Below are 25,543 nucleotides of genomic sequence, written 5' to 3' on the forward strand. Positions count from 1 at the left end.
TTCATATAAAACATTTTGATTTATTTGGGTTGGTAAAAGAAAGCCACAGTGTATATAAAGAAAATTAAAGGAAGTTAAAAAATATATGGTTTTAGTGTTCGGAAAAGCAGTTACGGATTGCTCTCTTGGTTCAATTATCCAAGCGGTCGAAATTCTGGGTTTGAAACTCTTGGAAGTCCTCAGGGATGGTGTCTGCAATAGGAATGCGCACAGGGAGGTTAGCGAGGTTCCTTCCACCCGGACCCCCGCCCGCGGCGCAGGCGTCCCGTGGGGGGCGCTGTTAGCCCGCCCAGGAGGCCCCGCAGGCCCTCGCCGCCATCTTCTCCTGCAGGCTGCTTTGCAAACCGTTGGCTTAAAGCCCGGGAGTGCTCCTTCCCGGCCCTACAGAAAATCAGCAGGCAGAGTGGGTTTTGCATCTATGGTTATGTTTTAACTACATGAAAAAATAAAGGCTTCCTGTAAATTAAATCTGACTGGATTTCTCACTGAATCCCAAACCCTAAACCATGCAGTCAAATTCTGTGGGTCTTAATTTCCACATGCATAAAATAGGATAAATGCGATCTGCTTTTTACTTCTGGTACACAGGGACTATCAGGTTTTAATGACTACGTGGTATGAGCGTTGGGCTTTTGGGGGGAAGTGCGGTATAAAAATAAGGTGGCAGTATTTGACTAATTCTAGTAACAATATTGAATAGTAATGAGAATGCACGTTACCATTGCAGCGATACTTGAGGTTGGACCAGATGATGTTTTCTTGAGAGAAGCAGAAAACGCCAAGTCGGCCTCCACGCATTGTGGTGTCTATGGTGACTCCAGAGTCAGCCACCAACTCGGAGCCTTCATAAAATCGTACCCTGTGGACAACACAGCCGGAGGGGTCTCCATGAAATCCAACCCGGGTAAAGTGCTCACTGTGAGGCCCAGGGGCCCCGCTTCTTATACACACCTGTGTCTTTACTCTGTTTTAGGCTCCATTTCTCGCTGACCTGGATTATGCTGTAGCTGTTCCCCCTTACTTACTAGACTGGAAGTCCCTGAGGGCAGGGACCGTTTGTGTGTCCCTGTGTGTGTGTGTATGTCTGGGGGGGTGTTTCTTCCCAACTTCTGTCTCTCACAAGGCTTAACATGATGTTGGGCACACTATCAAACTTGAGTTAAAAATCAAACCAAACCTGATGTCATGAGTGAGAAAGTTTTGTGTCTTCATTGTCATGTGAGTCGCCTTGTCTATATACCATGCTTAAAGACTTCTGCTTTTCCTTTGGTCTGATTTCTCTCTTTTGGTGGAATCTCAGAGCTTTGATTCTCCACAGGATTCAGCTCTCCCTAAGTAGAGTTGGAGGAATCTGTGTGGACACTTTGGGTTGTCACAGGGGCACTGAGTGATGGCAGCCAGGGATGCTGGATGGCGTGCAATGCCCTAGAGAGAACAATCAAAACCTGTCCTACATTCCCTACACTTCTGGAGTGTTCCTCAGACACCAGGGTAGGTAAAGAGCAACTATCAGGGCCTAGAACCTGACTTCCTTTCACTTGTGAACATCAAATATATTTTGCACACATTTTAATGTAAACTGTATTTTCCAGGGTAAATTGAGAAAACTACTGAGTACTTTGTTTGAAAATTAACATTCTAAAATGTTCACCATTTGAGAAATTGACATTGCTGTCATCAACACCAGTGTAACATTTAAGTCACTGACACAACAGTCTGTGTTAGAGTGTCACCTGCATAGTGATTCTAGGTATGGGTGCAAGTGTCTATTTCATTTTGTCTTCTGGTGTGGCTGTGCTCAAGTATTTAAATTATCTTGTTATAAGTTTTTCTTATTTCGCTATTATATTGTTAGGGCTCAGACTGATTTTCTAGATTATATGTGTAGGTAGGTTGTAATTTCTATGATTCCATTTTGGGATGGAAAAGGGGGCATTTCAAAATATTATAAAAAAGGGGCATTGAGCTTAATAGGGCTGAGAACATGATCATCTTACTGTGAGACAAAAAGAGTACATTTGACATAATGTCACAAAGAGAAACAAAACATGGATTTGCCCTCATGACTTTCTTTTTTCCACGAGGCTGTTTTCCTGCCCTGAGGAGGAGAATGCACTCAGTACTGCTTCCTCAATATACTACATAGGCTAGGATGGGTGTTGAGCTGCAAGTTCAAATGAAGAACACTATCTACATTTCAAAGATACAGCCCTAAGCCTCCTAACTCCCGAGAGAGAATACTAAAAAAAAAAAAAAAGTCCTATAAAGAAACAAGACAGACTACTTTGGCTTACATGACGATTACTTCGTGCCATGTGTAGCAGATGCCAGACTTTGTGCTAGGCACTGGGGAGACCAAGATAAAATAAGATACAGCCAGGCACGGTGGCCCACGCCTGTAATCCCAGCACTTTGGGAGGCCGAGGTGTGCGGATCACAATGGCCAACATGATGAAACCCCATCTCTATTAAAAATACAAAAATTAGCTGGGTGTGGTGGCACATGCCTATAATCCCAGCTACTTGGGAGGCTGAGGCAGGAGAATCACTTGAACCAGGAAGGCAGAGGTTGCAGTGAGCCTAGATCACACCACAGCACTCCCATCTGGCAACAGAGTGAGATTCTGTCTCAAAAAAAAAAAAAAAGATACCAGTGCTGCTCTCATGCAGTTTGTGATCCAGTAGGGAAGACAGACTGTAAGGGGCATAGTGCAGTCAGGGTGAAACGTGCACTAGTAAGTGATTACACAGGGCCCAGAGGTGCCACAGGGGAGGGTGTGGAGAAGAGACCCTGCCCCACCTCTTACCTCATACCGATTGGCATGTCTACCCTCAGGTTTCTCTTCAGAGCATGGCAGGAGGGCACAGCCATCCAAATGCACCAACCCCACAACGCTGGGTCCTCCCCTCAACTCTGTTCCTTCTCTCCCCATCTTGGCCCTTCTGTCCTGTCCGGGTGGTCTGTCTGAGTCTGAGTGCCTTCTCCCCCACTTCTTTTCTAGGTTCCCCACCCTGCAGTCACAAAAGTCCTGGCATGTCCTTGGGGACTATCCTAGGTCAGAACTGCTCAGGGAAGTGAAGGCTCTGGGATGCAGAACAGAGGGTGCTTTGCTTCTAGGGCAAGGTAAGGAGATGGGGCCTCTACCTACCTGATGTAGCCCACCTGGGGCCTGTGCTGTAGGAACCAGCGGTAGGACACCTTGTCCTTCCAGCCCACATTCCTGGAATCCTTCCACAGCAGCCTGACCTGGTCACTGGTGTCCCCCGTGTGCCACAGGGAGTTCCGGAGATGCTCCCCTGGACCTGTCTTAGACTTCACAGCCTGGACGATGACACAAGCAAGGTTTTAGGACAGGACCCAGGCACCACCCTTCCCACTTCCTGGATCTGAAGTGATGATCCAGGTTACAGTCATGGTTATCATCCGGCTGCCTTGGATTCGAAACAAAGCATAAACACTTAAATGTCATATCTATGGAGGTGACCCCAACCTTTTACTACTAAGCCTTGCCCAGTATTCCACCACACATTCCATGTTGTTCCTGCTGCAAATCCACTGCTCCCTACATTTGCCCAATGAGGGCTCCCATCAAACGTCTGGCTACTTAAGTCAGCCTTGTGTCCTAGCAGGGGTGACAGAAGTAGCCCATGAGCCCTCTTGTACAAAGTTGGACCTATCGATGAAACTGATTAGCCAGTTTCCAACACGGTGTGCCTGAAGGTGCACTCTAAACCTCCCCTCCCTCTGACCTCACGTAGGCTGGGATTCCCACCATTAGAGGTTAGAATGTAGCTGGTACACAGGAACGAAGGCAAGGCCCTGGGTCAGCTGTCGTCTTCCCTGACTCTAACGTTAGCATAAATGCATCAATTTTTTAGATTAAGTACCATATGGGAAAACACAACATCTGGAAAAAGATGAAGGGTCCAGAAGAAAGGGCGATGAATGACTTCAAACCACCAATACCTTGAGCTGAATGCCAGGTTCTGCAACCGCTCGGAACGGGGTGGCTTGCCAATATGTCTGCTCCGTCTGCTTCCACATGACCACGTAGAAGCTGGAGCTATCTTGGTAGCCAAAGATAAAGCCCGCATAGTCATCATCTGTCTGGGTATTTACATGGAAGGTCCCTTCGAAGTCAACTCCATTAAAAGCCGTGTACCCTGTAGGGACCAGATAAGATTAGAACAACAGACAAACCACACCAGTAGCTGGAAGAATTCTATGCGAGTGGCAACTGAGGCCCTGGACGTACCCACTGCCAGGCCAGGATCACTGTTCATGGTCTGCACAATCTCCATGCCCTGCAGAGAGAGGTGAGGGAGTTCAGAACAGTCTTGAAGGGGTCAAGTAACCCTGAGGAAGCTGAAAACCTCAGGCACCGCGAGTGAGTGGCCAGTGATGTCTGACCTCCATATAAAGATTTCATCATCAGAATAGTTGCTCTATCGTGTTATGTGCTCGAAGAAAGCATGTGCTTGTAAAGGAGGTTAAAATAAGCTCAAAGCTGAATAGAAATAAGTTTGCTGAGACTGTCACTTAAGCTGATCGAACAGGCCTTTAACTGGGGAACATACAACATATACTTCTAATCAATGTGACTTGCTCTGTGACTCTGGAAAATCTACTAAGCCTCTCTGTTCTTGCCTTTCTTGGTTACACAATGGGGGGGATACGCAGAAGGCAGTCTGCTGCAGAGATCAGAACTGTCAGTTCTAGGGTCAGACTGCCTGAGTCCCAAGCGCAGTCATCTCAGCTACTTAACACAGTGCTACCATCATTAAGATGCTACAATCATGAAAGCTGTAGCAGACAATTTCCTCCTCTGTAAAATGGGCATAATTGAAGTAGTCTGTCATAGGGCTGTTGAGGAATAAGAGCGATGTGAAGAATGCCTGGCTCATTGTCTGCACCCTCTAAACATGACCTACCACTATCAGAAGGGCCTCTGTTGAGAGGCAAGGCTGAGCCGTTGCCGCCCATGTGACACTCACCTGGTTCAGGACCACCCAGTTGGGATCGATCTGGGCATCCCCTTCAGGATCCAGGACCACGGTCTGGTAAGCCCTGAAGTCGGTCAGGGTGACCTCTGCGTTCTCTGGGCAGACATCGATCCGATCGATGACCTGGTCCTGGTCAAAGTCAGACTCACAGATGTCTCCCACTCCGTCGCCTGAGTGGGGTGGAAAAGGACAGGGGCTCAATAGCGCTCACACCCACTGCCACTCCTTGGCAGGGAAAGGGGCTGCATGAGGAATAGAAGGGCTCAAGCTCCCACAACCAGGGCCATGATTTCCCATTAGTGTGGGGAGAGGAGCCCTGGGGTCATGTCTGAGCTGGTCCCAGGCCCCATCCTGGAGTCCTTGTACTGGGTGACCAGGCCAGTCCTCCCAGAGCTTTTAGAAAGATCAATTTGAACAGTTGCCCTCCACTCTGTCCCCATAAAAGTTCTTATTACCTACAGTTGGGTTCACCAACTGGTGGATCTTAAGCTTGACCTCACATAAGCAAACGTCTACAGCACTTTCTGGACTGTAATGTGTAGAAAACAGGGAAATTATTGTTACCAGAATATCTCTAAGACTAACTTCTGGTGGCCCCTAGACTGAATGTGGCCCCCACGTGTGTGTTGTTCAGCTCACATGCTGGCATTTTTGCATGTGCACTGCTGTGGACGGGCACGCCCTCTCCAGGTCACCGCAGTCCCCAACACTCCCTGCTGTCTCATGTCTGGCTTGGTGCAGACATTTTCTTATCTGCCTGGCCCCCGCAGGCATCTGTGTTTGTGAACCTGGCATATACCACTTCTGTGCCATTCTCTCTATCCTGCTCCTTTTGTGGGACTCCCAGTGCAAGGTGGCAGGTGGCAGGTAAGATGGGGGAGCAGCTCTCCAAGCCCTTTGGGAACTGAGCCACAGTGTGTGGCTGCTTCCCTGACCTGTGTGATGGCATCCTAGGGTTGTTCAGGAAGATGCAAAGCAGCTCAGTCCTGACTTAGTTGGAGAGTGGTGTCTACCAGATATCTGCTGTCCACACAAGCTGCAGCTATGCAGAGAGGCCGGGTATGGAGAAGCAGCTGATGGGAGCTGGGGATGTTCTGAGTTGGTGCCTGGAGAGAGGCGTGCCCCCACGTGCCTGGCTGAAGGGAGCGCAGGGGTGCTGCGCGGCTTTGGGCTGAGCCTGCTTACTGTTGCTATCCTCCTGGGCTGGGTTGGGGACCAGCCGGCAGTTGTCTGGTCCAGGGGGCACCAGGTCTGGGATACCATCATTGTCATCATCATCATCACACTCGTCACCAATTCCATCCTTATCGGTGTCCAGCTGGGCACTGTTAATGACGGTGGGGCAGTTGTCTGTGCTGTCCTGGTGCCCATCTCCATCACTGCGCGAGAAAGGACAGGTGATGTGGCTCACAGTTCAGCCGGGAACAGGAAAGATCCATTCTTAGGAAGGAGAGTCTGTGCTTGAGGTTTTTTTTTTAAACCAGGGATGGCTTTTAAAATCAAGCCCACTGGGGTCATTCCCTAAGACAAGGCTGCCCTATGGGCCTCGGAGACAGCTTTTCCCATCCTCGCCCTCTTGAAACAAGTGAGTCATTTCCTACTCAAGAAGATAAGGGTCTATTTCTATGATTTGTGACCAGATGCTCCTGTCAGTCCCTGGGAACTGCTAGATAATATTCAACTCAGAGGACGTGTGAGGGGAACAGAGTGATAGGCAGTGGAACCAGACAGCCCAGTGTAAATCCTGGCTCAGGCACTGGCCAGCATGTGACCTCAGGCAGGACATCTGACCTCTCTATGGCTCAGGGTCCTCATCTGTAAAATGAAAATAGTACCCACCTCAGAGGGTTGTTAGGAAGATTAAATGATGAAAATCAGGATTTTGCATATTAAATTTCAATATATGAAAAAGTACTGACTCTTAGGAAGCCCTGCAGTGTTTTCTGGATATTACTCTTCACAATCCGTGGCTAGTGGATCCCATGAGGATTCAGACCTGAACGCCGTGGGGAGAAGGACTAAGTGAACAGGGTCATGCCTTCCCGAGGGGAGCATGTAGGCCAGGCTCAGTGCTGGTCTAAAGGACATCTCAGAACTCTCCTTCTCTGTCCACCTGACTTTCTGGGCTGAAAGGACACCTGAAAATGCGTCTGCCCTGCCTCCAAGAGGTGTCCTGGAGCCTGAGACCGCTCATGGTTACTCTGGAAAAGAATTAGTAGTCCTTTGCCCTGGTCCACCTGCGGCCTGTCCTGGGCCAGGAGCTGCCCCTGCACCCTCTTGGAGAGGGGAGCCAAGGACCAGACCACGCTCTATGGCCACACTTTCCAGATGGTACACGGGGACAGAAAGAGTCCAGCAAAAGTGAAGCCAGCCTGGACAAGCAGAAGATGATGTGGCTCAAACAGCAGAATCCCTATGCATGCAGCAGGCTGCTTTATAAAACACAAGACTGAGCTATTTCCATTAGCAGCCGTTCTATAGAGCCCTGAACATTTTTATGCAAAAACAAGCAGTTCCTGTCCTCTTCTCCAAGGTTCAACTTTGTGGGAATTAAAGCAGAGCAGAATGAGTCATTTGTTTTGGGCAAATATCTAGAGGCTGGTGGGATAGGATATTTTAGAAATTAATGTAGATAGTAGTCAGAGTGCAAGATGACCTGCACCAGGGAACATTCTTGATGCACATTATTTAGGGCAGTTGTCAGGATACAGTCCCACCTTCCCTGCAGAAGAGGAGAGCGACATCTGACGTCAGGCTCTGTTGCTGACATGCCTTTCCTTGTACTGTGATACCAAGAATAACATGGCTCCTGCTTTCTGCATGTCACCCTTGGGCCAGTGCTGTGCCAGGAGCTTTATCTACATTATCTTGAATTTTCGCCATAACCTGTGCGATGCATTTATTTATCTCCTCTTTGCAGGTGAAGAAGCTGAGATGCCAAGAGACTGTGAAAAATGTTTAAGTTCACTTAGCTAGTACAGTCGGGCCTCTGTATCCGCGGTTCCATATCCGCAGATTCAACCAACTAAGGATTGAAAAGATTTGAAAAAGAACAATAAAAAATAACATAAAATAAGACAAATAAGAAACCATTGCAGTATAATAACTATTTACCTAGCATTTACATTGTATTAGGTATTACGTAATCTAGAGAGGATTTTTAAGGCATATGGGAGGACAGGTATAGGTTATATGCAGATACTACATCATTTTATATAAAGGACTTGAGTATTTGAAGATTTTGGTATCCTGGGGGCAGAGGGATGTCCTGGGACCAATACCCTGGGATACTGAGGGATGACTATATGTACTTTGCAGCAAGGACACACAGAATAATGAAAAAGATGCACACTTTGGGAGGCTGAGGCAGGTGGATCACTCAAGGCCAGGAGTTCAAGACCAGCTTGGCCCACATGATGAAACCGTGTCTCTACTAAAAATACAAAAATTAGCCAGGCATGGTGGCACACACCTGCAATCCCGGTTACTCGGGAGGCTGGGGCACGAGAATTGCTTGAACCCAGGAGGTGGAGGTTGCAGTGAGCTGAGATCACGCCAGCCTGGGTGACAGAGCAAGACTCCATCTCCAAAAAAAAAAAAAAAGACGTGGCTTCATAGGAGCTATCCTTGAGTAAGGTTTGGGTCAAGAACTGGTTTCTACAGGGCAACCTCTGATCCAGGTCATCAGGAGAGAAATTACCTCTTTTTTTGCTTTGTCTTTCAGAATCCTTTCCCTCTCACCCTTGCCCTAGCTGCCTTTGTAAGACTTCCCTAAGGAGATGAAAGGGTTTAGAACCTTGGGTTGCAGGTGCCTCTAGGGCTGAGTGGCACACGTCTGTTTTTGGTGATGTTCTTCCAGTATCTGATCAGTTGATCCAGCCTTGAGTCTTAATGTAGGACTCCATCGTGTTGAGCTAGGAGGGTTGACAAAACTTACTTCCATAGAACAATTCCACTTAAGTAAGGGAAACGGAATTTTAAAAATTTCAAAGAAATTTCCAGAAAATAATAGCAATCCCTCAGCAAACTGACAGCCTTCTATTTTGGGACGATGGTGAAGTTTTCCTGAGCTGAAAGATGATAAAAATAAAAGAGCTAATATCTACTGAGTGCTATGTATGTAACAGAAACCATAATAAGCACTTTCCATGGATCAACTCCATCTTCGCGATGGTCCTATGAGCTAGATCTACTGTCATCCTCATTTTACAGATGAGAAAATTGAGGCACAGAAGTACTAGGTAATAAGTATTAGTATAAGGTTAGCTGGCATGTAAGAGAAGGAGCTGAGATTTATATCTAGCTGTCTTATTCCAGAGCCCATCTGTGAAGCATGATGCTATATTACCTCTCCTGAAATAGATCTCACTTGCTGGAGTGCCTAGTACCCTATTCTGACACTGTTATCCCCTATACAGAACTTTCAGGGAGAATTTTCATGGTAATCCTGACCAAAGGCAGGGCTATTATCCCACCAGCAGCTCAGTCAACCCAGAGAGATCCCAAGGAATGGAGCGGCAGGAAGTTCTGAAATTTAAAACCCTCTCTGGATGTTGCATCTGGCTCTCTGCAGTTGGGAGACATGCCATACCTGTCCTGATTGGTGTCACAGGAGTCCCCAACCAGATCATTATCCACATCAGACTGCAAAAAGAACAGCGCATGTTATTTATTCCTGGGCTTGCATGTACAGAATGTTCCAGAGAAGGCAGAACTCACCCATCATCATTGGATTTGGGGAATTATTTCTCTGGAACTGGGGTGGTGCAAAACTGCAAAAGGACAACACCATATTGGTGTAGGCACAATGCTGAATTTTCAAAAAAGCCTTCTAAAATATCAAGCTACATGGATGGGCTGCCCACACACCAGATGAGCTGATTGGAAAGGGGCGCTGGGGCAGCATGGTGGCAGGTGGAGGCATAGAACTCTGGCATGGGTCAGAGGGAGCCAGCCATAGGTACGGGGAGAAGACAAGTTGATTTTGCTTTGCTGTTGCAATTTGAAATTTGGCCAAAATTGTGAGTGAGTCACAGAGGGCAACCATGACTCCCCTGTCTCAGGGCTTTAAAAATAAATGACACATCATACCCAATTATCCAGACAGGAAGGAGGAGTGAGAAGGGAGATGCAACACATCACTGGCTGAACTGAATCTGAAATGTCCATACATAGGCTGTGTAGGGGTTTAGGGACTAAAGGGACACAAGGCTCCCAATGGTTAATTTCCATGTTCCATTTTCCTTTCTGCAGGAGAAATACTTGTATTGAGCATCATGAAGCTCGTGTTGCTAACCTCACAGGCAATCGACAGCCTGGGAGATAGTCCCTAGGGCTTCAGATCTCGTGTGGTGCTCATCCCACCATCTTCAGGCCCACAGTGTGTCCTTTCTCCGCCTCTGCTTTGTTAGGTAAGTGGCAACAGCTAAGAGGCTCTGCTGTTTTTCTAGACACCCGTCTTAAATGAGTCTTTGCATAGAGGAATTCAGCCTGGAGTTTGAATTCCCCAGTATCCTACTAACCTGGTTAGGGTTGCTGATATCAGGACAACTGTCACAGGCATCCCCCACACCATCACCATCCTTGTCCCGTTGGTCACGATTGGGAAATCTTGGGCAGTTGTCCAGAATGTTTTTTATTCCTGTGAGAAAGAAATGCTACCTTGAGTCAGGGGGATGTCACTGACTTCTAGGTGCCGGAGAGATCAGGCACACGGTGAGTCGCTTCTGCCTGGGCCAGTGTCACACAGGGACTAGCCTTTTCAGCAGTTATCCAGAGGTAGCTTCAAAGGATGGATCCTGGGAGACTTAAAAATGAACAGCTCTCAGAGGTATTTGTCGACTGAATTCTAATTTGTCCAAGATGTCAAAGGCTATGATAGCAACCAGAGGAGGGGATCATGATGGCTGTATGGGCTGACCCTGGAGAGGGAGGATCTCATGGGTATCTGAGCTATGACTGAGACCCTAGGGCTCTAGGCAGTGTTGTGTTGGAGCTGGTCCATCGTGTCCCTCTCTCTCTTCAGTTTTGTGTTTGATGATGTCACATTGGTAGCTTGAAATCAGCAATGAGGACAGTATGGAGTTACCTCATGGAAACTGGCAAATGCTACCAACCAGGGCTTTCTGTGGTTTGTTTACCAGCACACCACTGGAAATGGGTCATCAGTTAGGCTTGCAGAAGGTGAGGTCATGTTTTAGGGGGGGTGCTCAATGCCTTCTCATTCAGTTCTTCACTTCTGGGTCTCTCACGTGTAGAAAGTCTAGTAGCGAGTGAGGAGAGGTAGAAATGGGAAGGGAGATGCCCACGAAGACACACCCTGATAAGACACTGCTTGAAGGGGTCCTACAAAGTTTCTGGCAATGATACAAAGTCCTGGAAACATCCGGAGCCATTAAGTAGTGGAGTGGGCTGTGGAGTCTCCTTCCACAGACACAAGTCCACCTTGGGCCCTCCAGATGCAGGCCACAGTGAGCCACCCACAGCTGGAAGGCCCTGAATCAGTCATTCTATTCCTACTCTGGAGAGAGAACAATGGAACAAGGTCAATTGAATCCCAGATAAAAGACAAAAGCAAGATAAATCTACCATCTCCATCCATGTCATCATCACAGGCATCTCCTCTTCCATCCCCATCTGTGTCTTTCTGGTCATTATTTAAGACACTCAGGCAGTTATCACAGGCATCTCCAAAGATATCTTTATCGCTGTTCCTTTGGTCCACATTGTGAATCAGGACACAGTTATCCTAAAAGATGAAAGGAGAGAACATCACTCAGACTTTTACTAAATCCACTTCCCCCATTGTTAAGAAGCGTCAGAACTCTGGTGGCCCAAGTTTGTCAGTTTTATATTTCAAACATTTGTGAATCTTAAGGAGTAAAAAGCTGCAGTGCTGTGGAATGCAGGCATGGAAACTAACATTTGGGATGATTCATATACACAGTTGACTTCACAGGCTTTCTCCCATCATCCCTGGTACATGGCAATTCACAGGCCCTCCCAGCAAAGCAGGTACCTGCTCATTCAGGATCCCGTCTCCATCAGCATCCTCGTCACAAGCGTCGCCAATGCCATCTCTGTCTGCATCTTCTTGGCCAGAATTTGGCACATACTTGCAGTTGTCCTTAGGGGGAAAACGCAGTTCTGAATGACATCCTACATTTGTGTTAAGCTAGTAACTGTTTCTGACCTCAACACACTGTGGCTTTATTGTTGGTGACTGTTTCACTTCATCTGAGATGCAGCTACTTTACAAGTGCAATTTTAAATTAGATCCATAGAACCTCTCCCCATAGAAGATGTGACTTTGGAAAGCCACAGTGCATGTGTGCCTACTGTCACCCCAACACCCCTTACCTTCTTACAGTTCCTGGCAGAGCATGGCAGTTCTTCATCAGGGTAACTGTCGATGTCCACATCCTTTCCACAGACATAGCCATCGCCAGCCCAACCGACTCCACACTGTAAAGGGAAAGCCCATCAGAGGCCTGGGAAGCTGAGCCTGGCAGGGAGCTGGGGGCTGACAAGGGCCTCTCTGCTCCTTTGCTCATTCCCAGGGGGAGGGCCCAGAGTCACTCAGCCTTGTTGGGTGGGGCTTAGAAACTATTTAATTGCACTTGAGTAGTGTGATGGTTCCCTATTCAAAAGATGTAAAGGGAGACGTAGAGAGAAAACTCTCCCTCCCACTCCCACTTCCGCTTCCAGAACAAGCAGAGCAGCAGAAGGGAGACGGGAGGAGGGGACCCAGAAGGTCACAGGGAACTGGAAATGCAGAGGGACGGAAAGCTGACCTGGGGTGGGAGATAAAGGAGGGAGGAGGGAGAGAGTCTGAGGAGCAGAGTCTGGGCCAATGGAAATCAGACTTATGTGAGCACAGGTTAAATTTCCTGGCCTCACCACCCAAAATAAGGAGCTTCCAGACCAGTGACTTCCTCAGCCGCAGCCTGCCTATTCTCAATCATCTGTGCTCTCCCTCTACAACCAGGATTCAGGAGGCAGGACTCCAGAGAGACCCTACCGGGCTCCTGGTTCCTGCTCACTCGCCCCAGCAGGGCCTTTGGAAGGCCTGGAAGGTTGATCCATGAGGTTGGTCCTTGACTCACTTTAATGAGGAAAAAATGTCCTCTAGGAACAAATACATTTTTAATGAGCCATTTTCTGGCAGATTCAATTATTTTAGTAGTCACACCAAGTTTATTAATCCTTTACCATCTGTCGTTGTGCCTTATTACAAATTCAAAAACATATTAAAAGCCCCATCACCCACCATCCCAGGGGAGTTGTCAATTTGTTCACAGAAAATGGGGATTTCAACAGAGATATACACTTGCTTCTCAATGACTGCTTTTTGGTAATAAACAAGCCCAACCATGAGGAATTCAGGAACTTGCTGGGGTTATTCCCTCTCTGATACAGCACATTCCTCCATCTGACCTTGTTACAGAATATCTGTATTGCCAAGGAGGGCTGACTTTATTATATTTATTTATTTAACTCATTTTTGACTCTTATTTTTCCTATTTGAAAAGTGATAGGCTCATTGTGGAAAACTGTGCATGCATAAAGATAAAGAAGCATAACTTTGAGACAAAGAAGATGGAAAAGGGCTCTAAGAATCCATCATGCTGCTCAGGGGTGATCACTGTGAACCGGTGAATCCAGAGTCTGACAAGCCACCTGCCGAAGGCCTGGTACCCCGGGAAGTGCAGAGGAGGGGGGCAGCTGAAGTCTGCTGATTTTTCAGTGCCTAGGGTCCCCAGGACTTTGGATCCTTGGATTTGGGAATGGATGGCAGGCTGAGGACTCTGGATCCTTGGATTTGGGAATGGATGGCCGGAGCGCACCCTCTTCTTCACGTAGGGCCCACTACAAGCTCAGCATGAGACCCATGTCAGGCCCTGCTGTGACTGCTCTACTCTCTTCCCAGTCTCCCCTCCCCAGACCAGCTCCAGGGCTGGATAATGCACAGGAGGCGTGACCATTCACGGAGCTGTCCCTGATTGGAGTGGAGGTAGACATAGAGCATGGCACCGTCTGGCCCCTGCCAGTCACCTGCAGGAGACGGGAGGTTTCTCCCCGAGGGCCTATGACAGCCCCCACATCTCCACGGCGGCCCATCCCCAACAGGAGCGTCCAGGCAGACACTGTGGAAGTCGTAAGGATGAGGACAATTAGAGATGACAGCAGGTATGTTGTCATTATACAGGCAAGTAGACGGGGCAGAAGAAGGAAAGGGGAGAAGAATGTTCCTTCACCTCCCTGCTGCTGGCTTCTGGGCCTTTCCACAGAAGGTGCTTGGGAGCTGGGGCTTCACTGGAGGCTCTGGCATTCAGGTGCCCAAGTAGACAGTGTTGCCCCACAGCCAAGAGGGAGAGAAAAGGCAGCTGATGGTTAGATGGATGTCAGGCTGCTCCCCACAAACTCAGTGGACCCTGTTCCTATTACACTGCATGCTCATTTTAATTGCAATGCTTTCATTTTGAAGTACTTTTACCCCGAAGCACGTAGAAACTGGAGAGAGGTGATGTTAAAAATGAAGGAGGAAAAATGATAGGGGAAGTCAAAAATGAAGAGGAAAAATGATAGAGGAAGTCAAAAAACAACTTACCACACATGTCACATCCCCCTGCCTCTCTTCAATGCACTGGGCATTCACACTGCAAGGGTTCAGCTCTGGGTTTCTGCAGTTTCTTTCCATTTTGCATCCTCTTATCTGATCACCAGTATACCCTGGCTTGCAAGGCCCACAGCGGTAAGATCCCTGCAGGGAACAAAGATCAGGTGATGAGCTGAAAGCTGTGAGCAAAGGTACAGTTTGAGCAAAGGTATGGTTATTGTGTCTATTTTCACAGGTACTCATTGCTGGCAGGATTCAGGCATCAGACCCCTGCCTGCCTCTCTGCTTACATGTAAGATCGTGTGAATGTTGGTGAAAACACCATCAGACTGGAGGCTGTGTCCGGCCACTCAGACAAACAAGGAATAGAAGTGAGGGAAGTAGGCTGCACAGTGAACCAGACACTGAGTTGCCTGTGCCACCGTGGAGGGCATAAGGGGAGAGGCCAAAAGTTCCAATGAAGTCCTGGGAGGTGGTGTGAGAAGCTTACTCTGGGGACAGGGAGATGATCTGCTTAAGAAGCAAGTTAATTTTTCTTCTTGCTGTTCCTTTGGCTCTTTTACAATGGAATGACAAAGGAATGGGTGCACAGAGAAATGCTGGTGGCCTGCATTGAGAATTTCTGATGAGGCAGACTGAGAAACTGACAAATGAGCTGTCAGCTCCACTGCAGTGACACTTCAGGGGCCAGGTTTTTTAGCTTTTATAGATATAATATATATAATCATACTGTACACAATATATGTAATACATATTATATAATATATAAAAATCAAAATTAAAATTTTCATTGTTATTGAGGTAAAATTGACAAAACTGAATATATTGAAAGTGTGCAGTGTGATGATGTGATATACATATACATTGTGAAATGATTACTAGTCAGTTAAGTAACACATCCACCAACTCACATAGTTGCCTTCCCCTTTTTTCTTTTTCAGTGAAAACACTTAAGATCTGCTCTCTTAGCAGATTTCATATCTATAACATGGTATTATTAACTAAGTCACCATGCTGTATTTTTCATCTTATGCAGTTTTATTGGCATAGAATTTATAGATCGTAAAAGACATCCATTTGAAGTATGCAGTTTAATGATTTAAGTCACTCACAACCTCTTAATTGCCACATCCAAAGCACGCTTTCCAACGACCTGTCTCAATCTCAGCCTCCCTGGCGATGCTGCCCACTCGCTCCTTTTTCTGGCTTCTGCTCTTTTTCCTTGGCCTAGTCCTTCATTTTTGGGGTTTCCTGGAGTTCTATTTACTGTCTACTTTCCTTCTCTCTAGGTGGCTCAGTCATTACCTTTACACCAAGATCTTACAAATCTATTTGCAGACTACTTTGTCCTGGTAAAAGCTGAGAAGCAATAAATCCCCATCTATTCCTAAGCAATATAGCATTGTGGAGAAGCACTCAGGCTCTGTAGCCAACCTGGAAGTCTTCTAAGATGTGTGACCTTAGTATAAATACGTAACATTTCTTCTTTTTCTTTTTGGAGACAGGGTCTCCCTCTCTCACCCAGACTGGAGTGCAGTGCCGATCACAGCTCACTGTAACCTCAAACTACTCTTGGACCAAAATGATCCTTCAGCTTCAGCCTCCTGAGGAGTTGGGACTATAGGAATGCTCCACCATGCCTGGACTTAATGATGTAATATTTCTGTGCCTCAGTTTCTTCAATTGTAAAATGTGGATAATAATAATACCCGTTTATGAGGTTGTTGTGAGGATTAAAATAAGTGACTCGATAAATGTAAAGTACTTTTACTTACAAGGAAACAAGGAACCTAGAGGTTGGAAAACTTTCAAATAGTCATACACGTCATCAGTAGTTCTTTTCTTGATAGTCTATTCTGGTACATCTTTTATCTTGGACATAGTTTGACAGGAACTTTCAGAAATAAAACCCATATCTGAATACTTAAGTTATAGCCATCCCTAGGTGCTAAGCACTTCAATTTAATACAATGAAAAGTTTTGAAAAGTTTTTTTTTTTTTTTTTTTTTTTTTTGAGACTGAGTCTGTTTTTTTTTGTTTTTGAGACTCTGTCGCCCAGGCTGGAGTGCAGTGGCATGATCTCGGCTCACTGCAAGCTCCACCTCCCAGGTTCACGCCATTCTCCCGCCTCAGCCTCCCGAGTAGCTGGGACTACAGGCGCCTGCCACCAGGCCTGGCTAATTTTTTTTTTGTATTTTTAGTAGAGAGAGGGTTTCACTGTGTTAGCCAGGTTAGTCTCGAACTCCTGACCTCGAGATTGAAAAGTTTTATGAAAATAAAGAATGACATTTGGGGATTGTGTAGTCACCAGTAAAACACTGAACTATTAACATAAACTACCAAGCTCTTCACAATTTTAAAATACAGGAGTAATAATTTATTCAATAAATAGTTATCTAATGGCCTAATATTGCAACTTTGGTAGAAAATAAAGGACAAACTTGGCACTTATAAAAGTATTCTTACATAAAAATTACTTATATACAGTTACTCATATTAAACACTTCATTAGCACAAACTTTTGCCCTTATTCTGCCAATCAAATGTATTATGCCCGCATGTTCTAGGTGTGTTTGGAAGCTATGGTCTATACACATACACTTGTTTTAATAGCCAGTTCTGCTTTGATAACAACAGCTGTGAGAAATACTCACCAAAGTATTAATGCAGATCGAGTTGGAAACGCATGCTCCATTTCGACACTCATCAATGTCAGTGCAGACCTAGTGCAGAAAAGTTCAAAGAAACTTTAGCGAGACATGCTGCTTAAATAGAAATGCAAATAAATCTCCTTTGTTTTGCTATCTGTGTGTGAAGTGAAGATGCAGAATTTCAGGTAGAATGGTCATCTGAGGGTTATTTGTGCCATCTCCCTGCATTTGTACCAGTTTGTACTTAATCTAATTGCAAATGAGAATTGCTTTCATGGCATTGAAAGTTATTCAGAAAAGACAACTTGTGTAATTCATCTGTTCCACCACCTTGTTAGGTTAGGAAAGTTTTTTTTATCTTGCTTGGGACTCAGTGTAGTTTTCCTATCTGAGGATTCTTAGCTTTTTTCAATTCTGGAACATTCTCAGTTTCCCCCAACTGCTTTCTAGTCTTTCTTTGGAACTACAGTTGGATGAATATTGGACTTTCTCGTTAATATCTTCTTTTGACTCCTAACCTCTTGTTATATGCTTCATATCTTTATTTCTCTGTGCTGTGTTCTAGATGATTTCTTTAAATTCACCTCCTAGCCTATGAAATCCCTGCGAAGCTGTGTCTAATCTGTTTTGCCCATCTATTGAGTTAAGGTCAATGATTTTCACTGATAAAAGTTTTATTTGGCTGTTTTTCAAACTTGTCTGCTGTTTTTCAAACTTGTATGTTTTTCTCACATCGCCCTACACTTTTGTTGTTGTTGAGACAGGGTCTTGCTCCGTTGCGCAGGCTGGAGTGCAGTGGCACAATCACAGCTCACTGCAGCCTCGACTTCCCAGACTCAGGTGATCCTCCCACCTCAACTTCCCAAGGTAGCTGGGACCACAGGCACGCACCACCACACCCAGCTAATTTTTTTGCGTGTATTTTTTGTAGAGATGGGATTTTGCCATGTTGTTCAGATGGGACATTGCCCTGTTCTTTAAGTATGGTATTTATTTCTTTACCTTTTTATATTTACTTTATATTTATCATGTTTCCTCATGGTAGTTTCTTTATATAAACTGCCATTTTTGTTTATGAGCATATCTTCAGTAGCCCAGATTTTGCCTGTGGGCATTCCACTGGCCCTGAATTTTGGCGTGTCTTTACAGAGTGGTGTGTCTTTGACTTGAGACAGGGCCCTGGGGATTTTACCTTTTCATGGCTGGTTATGATTTTAATTTTTTGGCTTGTGTTTCTGCATTTTATGTATAACACAGATTTGGAACTCATAACTGTATGTGTTCCACACTGTATGTGTGCCACATTTGTTGTGGGTAATTTTCATTTTTGTCAAGCATGTCTTAAAGCTGAAGTCAAGCTTCTTTATTGTTTCTTAGGGCTAGTCAAGTTTTCCTGTCTCCTTGTAATGGATAGAGTGGTTCTTTGAGGGTCCTGGACTTACGCGGGGGTGTTAGGCCTTTCCAAAGTTCCCAGACTCCATTGCTGCATCCACTCCACACAGGGGGTAAAAGCCGGGTCCCCGTTCCTAGGACCTGGACCTGGCTCCCACCTCCCAGGATCTGCTGTGGCATCAGTTCTTAGTCACAGTTCCGGCTTTGAGTTTTCTCTTTGTTTCTGGACACTGCGTCATTTCCTTTTATTTCTTTTCACTTTGGAATGCAGTAACATTTGCTGTTAAATTTTTGCAAGGTGGCTCCCTTCCACTTCAGTTCTGTCTGCCATGTTACTGGAAGTCTATTGAGAAGCGTTCCTTACTACCTTACACCAAATACCTTATATTTTGTTTTGTCTATTTCCTTGGTTTGTTCTTAGAGATTCTGTCTTTAGAGGACTCTAACAGCCTCTTGTCATTCCTATATGTCTAGCTTGCCTACCTTTTCTAGTCTAAAAAATCATGCCCTCTAGAACCGTTTGATAGGCAGCTAGGAAATAATAAGCCCCTGCCCTTCTTCAAAGCTAATAATTTCTCTAAAGTAGTAAAATATATTTATAGACCAACCATTTTTAAGGGCTAAAAACATCAAAAAGAATTTCACAGTCAGTCAGTTAAATAATGACCAGGATATAGTAGAACATTTGGAAATAAATGGAGACTGTCAAGAAGTACTCAAGTGCTTTATGGCAATTTATAGCTTACATAAGAAAAAGGGGAGGTTGCCTTGGGGGATTATTTCTACTCTTAAAATCCCCTCATCTCTGAAACAGCTTCGGATTGGCAACAATGACTCTATAAAAATGACCTAATTTTTCAAAGCTTTTGTTTCCCTGGTTCTCAACTTATTCTGCAGGACAAAATGTTCAACGTCTATCAACAAAATAAGCCTGAAATTATGACAATAGCCATATTACCCCTTTTACTGTTTTTCCAGTAATACTCTATTATCCCATCTTAAAAGCTTCCTCCCTTCTAGGTTTTATAAATGTAAATACTTAGAAATGGTTGAAAAACTTCCTGATTTGCTCATTTTGCACCATGACATTCCACATGGCCTTGGCTGCTCAAGGAGGTCAAGGGTTACACCGAAGAGGTGGGAACCAACCACAGTTGTTCTGTTAAGATGAGAAATGAATAGAAACCATGACTTCAGCCTACCTGCTTGTTTGACTTGGCAAAACTGATCCCAACACCCTGCACCATGGGCCCTGTGAAGCCCACTGGGCAGGCGTCACATCTGAAGCCAGGAGACAAATTCACGCAGCGCACGCCTGGGTAGCAGGGATGGTATTTGCACTGAAGACAAAAAAGTCCAAAGTCTTTAGCCACACCGAGAAAACACTCCAACTTTTCTTCATCTGTTTGCACATACTTGTTTAGTCATTTAACTATCTTTTGGTAGAAAAAATAATAAAAGGAAATAAAGGCTTCCAAATCCAGTTACCCACTGAATCCCTGACTACACAATCTAACGTTGCTTTTTAGTGGGCTCTGCTGTATTGTAGAATAATGGCACATCTATGTTGAAAGGGTCCTTGATATTAACCAGCCTACCTCTCAATGTAATAAGCTCCCTGATATTCTGACACGGAATTTGCAAATCTCTGTGAAAGGACTATGTCCCTGGACCACTTAGCTGGCTGTTAAGATGACTCCAAAAGCATCAGCAAACCAACTACTCAGTCAGAAAGACCTTAAGAAGGCAAAGCCAGGGCCGGTGCCTCTTCAGTACCACATAATCCCTCAGGGCCTGTGCCTGCCTCCATGTCCTGTCAAGTCCATGCTATTCCAAGGCTCTAGGAAGCTTGGAGATTGGTTTTTTTTTTTTTTTAATCCACTTCAACTAATGTAAAAAACATGACCACTTCCTGCCCTTTCAGAAAGAGGAAAATTCCAGCTCACAGATAAAAACCAGATGCAGTTCAGTGAAATGTGTGCAGATGTTTCTCCAATTGAGGGATTACTAGAGACCATCTTAATTGCTTACTACTAGGGAAGGTAATCAGCTGAGTGTTACTAAGGTTACCAAGGGCCTGCAGGAGCCCCAGGGAGCCAGTGTGCCTAAGTTCCCTACCTGTGTCTCTCTCCTGCGCTTGTCCTTTCAGCCTTCCTCTGGCTGGGTGGGAAGAGAAGGGCACATTGAAGGCACATTTTGGTGGCAGCCTTGCTACCTGCTATGAACATTACTTTGCGACTAGACTGATGATTGCCTAACCATGTTTTTTGTTTGTTTGTTTTGAGACAGGGTCGTGCCCAGGCTGAAGTGCAGTGGTGCCATCATGGCTCACTGCAGCGTCAACCTCCTGCCTCAGGCAATCCTCCTATTTCATCTTCCAGAGTAGCTGGGACCACAGGCACATGCCACCATGCCCTGGTAATGATCATATTTTTTGTAGAGGTAGGGTTTTGTCTTGTTGCCCAGGCTGGTCTTAAACTCCTGAGTTCAGGTGATCCTCCCACCTCAGCCTCCCAAAGTGTTGAGATTGCAGGCTTGAGCCACTGGGCCTGGCCTGCCTAACCATGGTGTTGAAACAGTCTCTTCTGGGGCTCTGCCAGCCGGTCAAACAGCTGGATGTGCCTCCTCCGGGGCCCTCCCTGGGCACGTTTAGTTACTAATAGGTTACAGGGCCTCCCCCTTGTTGGTGTGACATTCCCCTCTGCTCCTTTGTTTTAGGAAGCCTGAAGAAATCCATGGTGACTCCTGAAATATACCCTTACAAAAATCCTCCCCTTCTACATTTGCAAAAGTGGGGGAAAAACAAAATTGTAGCACAGACTGCTTAAGAGAAATAACCAATGCAAATGTCAGCGTGTAAAGCAGAAACGTCGGCACTGTAGCCAATGGACCAGTAGAAGAGTTGGAAACGCAGACGAAAAATGACAAATGCAGCCATAACCTTGGGTCATGTCTCCTTCCGCCATCCCTGTGTCTCAGGGTCTCCAAGCAAGTGGTTTTGATGGAGCCCGGAGGACAGCCCAAGTCAGCCCTTAATCATCAGCCTGGCTTCTTTTTCCAAAAGCTGCAGGGTGAGGAGGATACTTAGGGATTCCCTCCCGGTCTAAGTGAACTTTTACCTCATCCACATCAATACAGGTGATCCCGTTTCCTGTGTAGCCCTCGGGGCAGGGCCCACACTGGAAGCCATCTCTGCTGTCGGTACATTGGACACCTCGGAAACATGGGTTGGAGTCACACCGGCGAGGTGGGCGTGTTGGCGGTGCAGGGGGTGCTGGGGGTACCACGGTGCTTGGGGTTGGAGACTGAAACTTGAGAGGACCTAGAGGAAAACAATCATCCACAGGCTTATTCACCGCCAGGAACATATACGGAAGACAAAACAAAATTTAGTTTCCCATTGAACTTTTCCTCCCTCCCCTCCAACTATGTGGTAGACCTTCAGAAACTGCGGTTAACACAGACTCACTGCAAGCCCTTCATCAGCCTGCATCATCCGACTCAGGCGAGCCCATTACTAGGAAAGCACTTACCGCAAGCCTGGCATTCAGCTATGGTGTTTCGCAAAAATGATGTTTCCTTAACCTTTAAAAATGAGAAGAGGAAAAGGATTGAAAAGGAATGCCTGAAATCATCCAGGAATGAAAGAATCCATGTGGAGCTATCTATGTAACACTTTTTTTTTTTTTTTTTTTGAGACAGTCTCAGTCTGTTGTCCAGGCTGGAGTGCAGTGGCACAATCTCAGCTCACTTCAACCTCTGCCTCCCAGGTTCCAGCGATTCTCCTGGCTCAGCCTCCTGAGTAGCTGGGATTACAGGCATGCACCACCACGCCTGGCTAATTTTTGTGTTTTTAGTAGAGACGGGGTTTCACCATGTTGGCCAGGCTGGTCTCGAACTCCTGACCTTGTGATCCGCCCACCTCAGCCTCCCAAAGTGCTGGGATTACAGGCGTGAGGCACCACACCTGGCCCTCTGTAACACTTCTTACAGTAGCATTAGCAGCCCTTGGTGGCTCCCGCTCTGCTTAGAGCCATGGTGTGTTCATCATGAACTTGGCCCCCATTTCCAGAGAACTTCCAGTGGATCCCTGCTGTGGGGGGCTGCGTGGGCCTCTGGAGGTCTGACTCAGAGGCCGCCTCCATGCCTGTGCAGGCCTGCAGCTCCACTAGCTTGTGGGGAGCTGCTCTGAGAAGAGCAGGGCTTTTCTGATGATATGCCCCACTTGTTACCTGCTGTCGCAGAAGGTCCTTCACCTCTCCCAGGAGTTGGTTTAATTGTGTCATTTGACCCAAGAACTGCCGGTTAAAGTCCCCTGTAGGAACAGCAAAAGGCAAAGAGTTTTCAACCAGTGATGGTCATTTCTAAGTGACTCAAAACCAAAAGATTCCCCAGGAAATCATCATGACAAGATGATTCAGAAACCTAGAATATTTGAATTTAATTTGGGGTAATTTCTTTAATTCAGCTAAAAACAATGATAATGATGCCACTGACTATTTGAGTCTAAATTCATGTGAATCATAAAAATAAAAGTTTAATGAAAATACTCCTTGCCCTGGATTTTGTTCAAGAGCCTGATTTTCATAGATACGTTTTGTTGGGCTGCTCTGTTGACAGTCCCACTTTTTGGTGATGGGACCCTGCCTATTCAGGGTCTTTGGAGTTTGTGTTGATGAAGGTATGCAAACTGCCCAAGAGCCCACACCTGTGCCTGTGGCAGCCAGCGGCTCGCTCTGCTGCAGGAAGCAGTCTTGCAGGCTGGCCACCTGGAACAGTGAGCCTCTCACCACCAGCTTCAGCTCTTCCAAGAAGTCCTGGAAGAAATCACATTCATACCACAGATTGCTGACACTGTTGAAAAGCCAATGTGCTTGCCTACTCACGCAATTTTCATAATCAAGTAGTCCTGTATCGCTGGACCCTCTGACATCTTACATAATTTTGTAGGATCACATTTTTTCCTAAAGCCTGCCAGCCCTATCTTTTTGATTGAAGTGAATATGTAAGTAGCCAGCAGCCTAGGAAAATGCTGGCATTGCCACCAAGAGGGCTGAGAAAAGGAAAGGCTCTTTTCCTACATGGTAAAGGAGTTATTTTGTGACGGGAAGCTCTTAAGAATTGTCTGTAATTTGTTTATGGAATTTAGATTGCAATAAATAAGGTGTTAATCCCAATTTTAAACAGTATTAGTTTTTGGATGTCTTGACTCAAGGTTCTAGCAAAGCCTATGATTTCTTCGGGCTATGAGAATGAATAATATCTTCTATGATCATTAGGCAGTTGGCATCGTATTTTTACATTTCGGGTTGATATTATTCATTGTTAGTCAAAAAGTAAATTTTCTTGCCCTTTTATCTTGTGAATTCTGCTTGCAATCACTTTTATTATATCTATATACAACCAAACGTTTATGTTAACTGCCAAGGTCAAGTCATCATCCTTATATAGAAATGAGCACAGCTGAGGATTTTCAGAGGAATTCTGCTTTTTGATTTAGCTAAGATTTAGGCAACATATGCTATTTAACACATACTGTATTGGACATCAGACTACAATCTCTGCAGTCAGGACAATGACTGGCTTTGCCCGCCACAGTAGCACTAATGCCTAGAATGTGCCTATTTGTTGACTGACTGAATGAATGAGTAGGTGACTATGAGACTGAGCCACTGTGATCACTACTGATGGTCTAACGAGGTAGAGCTTCTGAGAAAATTCCAGTAAGTACAGTTTCTGATGACTTTGTCAAGGCTGAGTCCTGACTTTTAGAAATTGACTTATTTGGTGGTGAACACTAATTTCTGAAATGAGCAGTGACACAATTTCTGACTGTCATTCTGATTATGTGTGCTACTTTGGGGATTCAGAAATAAAGTTGAGCACATCTTTCTATTAATTTTTTTCCATATGTAAATCTACATTAAAAAATCTCTCTATATATATGACTGAAAAACAAAAAAAACCCCAAACCTTGGATTTTAGCTTTCTTGGAATTTCCGATTAAAAATGCTTCCTGTTGTTCAAGCGCAAAACTTCTAGGATCAGATTCATAGTTTTTATATTGCTATCTAAAACTGTACAGCATTCCTACATGCAATGGAAATTATTGCTTACACCCTGCTTCTCTGTACAAAGGGCTCAGAGTAGCTTGTAACCAAAGCATATATTAATATAATGAATTAACAAAGGGAATGGAAAGTGAGGATTGAGAGGTAGCAGACAAAAATAATATGGGCCATAGCAGATGAACATAGTTACTGATTTGACATAGGCTTATATAACAGATGAAATTCAGGAACTTTAAACCAGTTATGCATTATTGGAAAGGACAAAGAATACTAGTTCTTTATAGAAAACAAAGCACTGACTAGCACACAATTCTAAAAGAAATGTATGTGGCAATTTCTACAGCAGGTGCAATGATAGAATAATAAAAATACCATCAACATGGATTAAAACAGAAGACAGAGGTGATGATGTCTTAAGACCAAATGGAGCTAAGCTAAGCTCCCTTTTGTTAGTGGATGTTCTGACAAGACCTGCGAAAATGCTGTTCCGACAGCTTGGCAGTTTCCAATCATTCTTTTTTATTTTTATTAAAGAAAACTGAAAATAGATAACGTCATCACTCTGAGGTAGTTATTTTTATTTTTGCCCTTCCTTTCCAACTTTACAATTGTATCCATAGTCTCTACTTACCATTGAAAGCACAAGCTCTCAATTTTGGCATCACATTAGAATTGGTGTTTTAAAAATGTGCTGATGCCTAGGCCCCACCTGACAGATTCAGATTCGGTTTGTCTTAGGGGCAGCCCCCTAGCACTTGCTTTTCAAGCTCCCCAAGCGATTCTGATGTGCAACCGACATTAGACCC

General features: G+C 45.3%; 1 protein-coding gene and 1 long non-coding RNA gene across 7 annotated transcripts in view; one reads left to right on the plus strand and one right to left on the minus strand.

Annotated features, from left to right (window-relative positions):
* The window catches only part of LOC105475080 (thrombospondin 4), an 88,736-nt gene continuing 63,193 nt past the window's right edge, over nucleotides 1-25,543 (minus strand). For 3 of the 4 annotated variants that reach the window (XM_071098759.1, XM_011730057.2, XM_011730055.3), the window contains 19 exons: nucleotides 23,375-23,483; nucleotides 22,899-22,981; nucleotides 22,200-22,251; nucleotides 21,786-21,988; nucleotides 19,869-20,006; nucleotides 17,278-17,346; nucleotides 14,615-14,767; nucleotides 12,364-12,468; nucleotides 12,023-12,130; nucleotides 11,593-11,752; nucleotides 10,527-10,645; nucleotides 9,596-9,648; nucleotides 6,190-6,383; nucleotides 4,996-5,174; nucleotides 4,257-4,305; nucleotides 3,968-4,164; nucleotides 3,150-3,322; nucleotides 720-859; nucleotides 1-192 (listed from right to left, as the gene is read on the minus strand). In XM_071098759.1, the coding sequence (XP_070954860.1) occupies nucleotides 131-192; nucleotides 720-859; nucleotides 3,150-3,322; nucleotides 3,968-4,164; nucleotides 4,257-4,305; nucleotides 4,996-5,174; nucleotides 6,190-6,383; nucleotides 9,596-9,648; nucleotides 10,527-10,645; nucleotides 11,593-11,752; nucleotides 12,023-12,130; nucleotides 12,364-12,468; nucleotides 14,615-14,767; nucleotides 17,278-17,346; nucleotides 19,869-20,006; nucleotides 21,786-21,988; nucleotides 22,200-22,251; nucleotides 22,899-22,981; nucleotides 23,375-23,483 (2,346 nt within the window). In that variant the 3' untranslated portion in view covers nucleotides 1-130. Of the gene's footprint in view, nucleotides 193-719; nucleotides 860-1,302; nucleotides 1,426-3,149; nucleotides 3,323-3,967; nucleotides 4,165-4,256; nucleotides 4,306-4,995; nucleotides 5,175-6,189; nucleotides 6,384-9,595; nucleotides 9,649-10,526; nucleotides 10,646-11,592; nucleotides 11,753-12,022; nucleotides 12,131-12,363; nucleotides 12,469-14,614; nucleotides 14,768-17,277; nucleotides 17,347-19,868; nucleotides 20,007-21,785; nucleotides 21,989-22,199; nucleotides 22,252-22,898; nucleotides 22,982-23,374; nucleotides 23,484-25,543 lie in introns of those variants that run through there. The other variant, XM_011730056.2, reaches the window with a different exon arrangement.
* Nucleotides 773-21,792, plus strand: LOC105475079 (uncharacterized). Of its 3 annotated transcripts, XR_011624897.1 has the most exons (7): nucleotides 773-904; nucleotides 1,319-1,491; nucleotides 3,003-3,124; nucleotides 10,258-10,415; nucleotides 13,536-16,277; nucleotides 20,956-21,084; nucleotides 21,385-21,792. It is a non-coding gene; the product is annotated as an uncharacterized lncRNA (long non-coding RNA). The 3 variants fall into 3 exon arrangements; XR_011624898.1 differs by lacking the exons at nucleotides 20,956-21,084; nucleotides 21,385-21,792 and having other exon boundaries at nucleotides 13,536-14,193; nucleotides 16,125-17,524; XR_983127.3 differs by lacking the exons at nucleotides 20,956-21,084; nucleotides 21,385-21,792 and having other exon boundaries at nucleotides 13,536-14,193; nucleotides 16,129-17,524.

The sequence above is a fragment of the Macaca nemestrina genome, chromosome 6 (assembly GCF_043159975.1).
Source record: "Macaca nemestrina isolate mMacNem1 chromosome 6, mMacNem.hap1, whole genome shotgun sequence".
Classification (NCBI taxonomy): domain Eukaryota; kingdom Metazoa; phylum Chordata; class Mammalia; order Primates; family Cercopithecidae; genus Macaca; species Macaca nemestrina.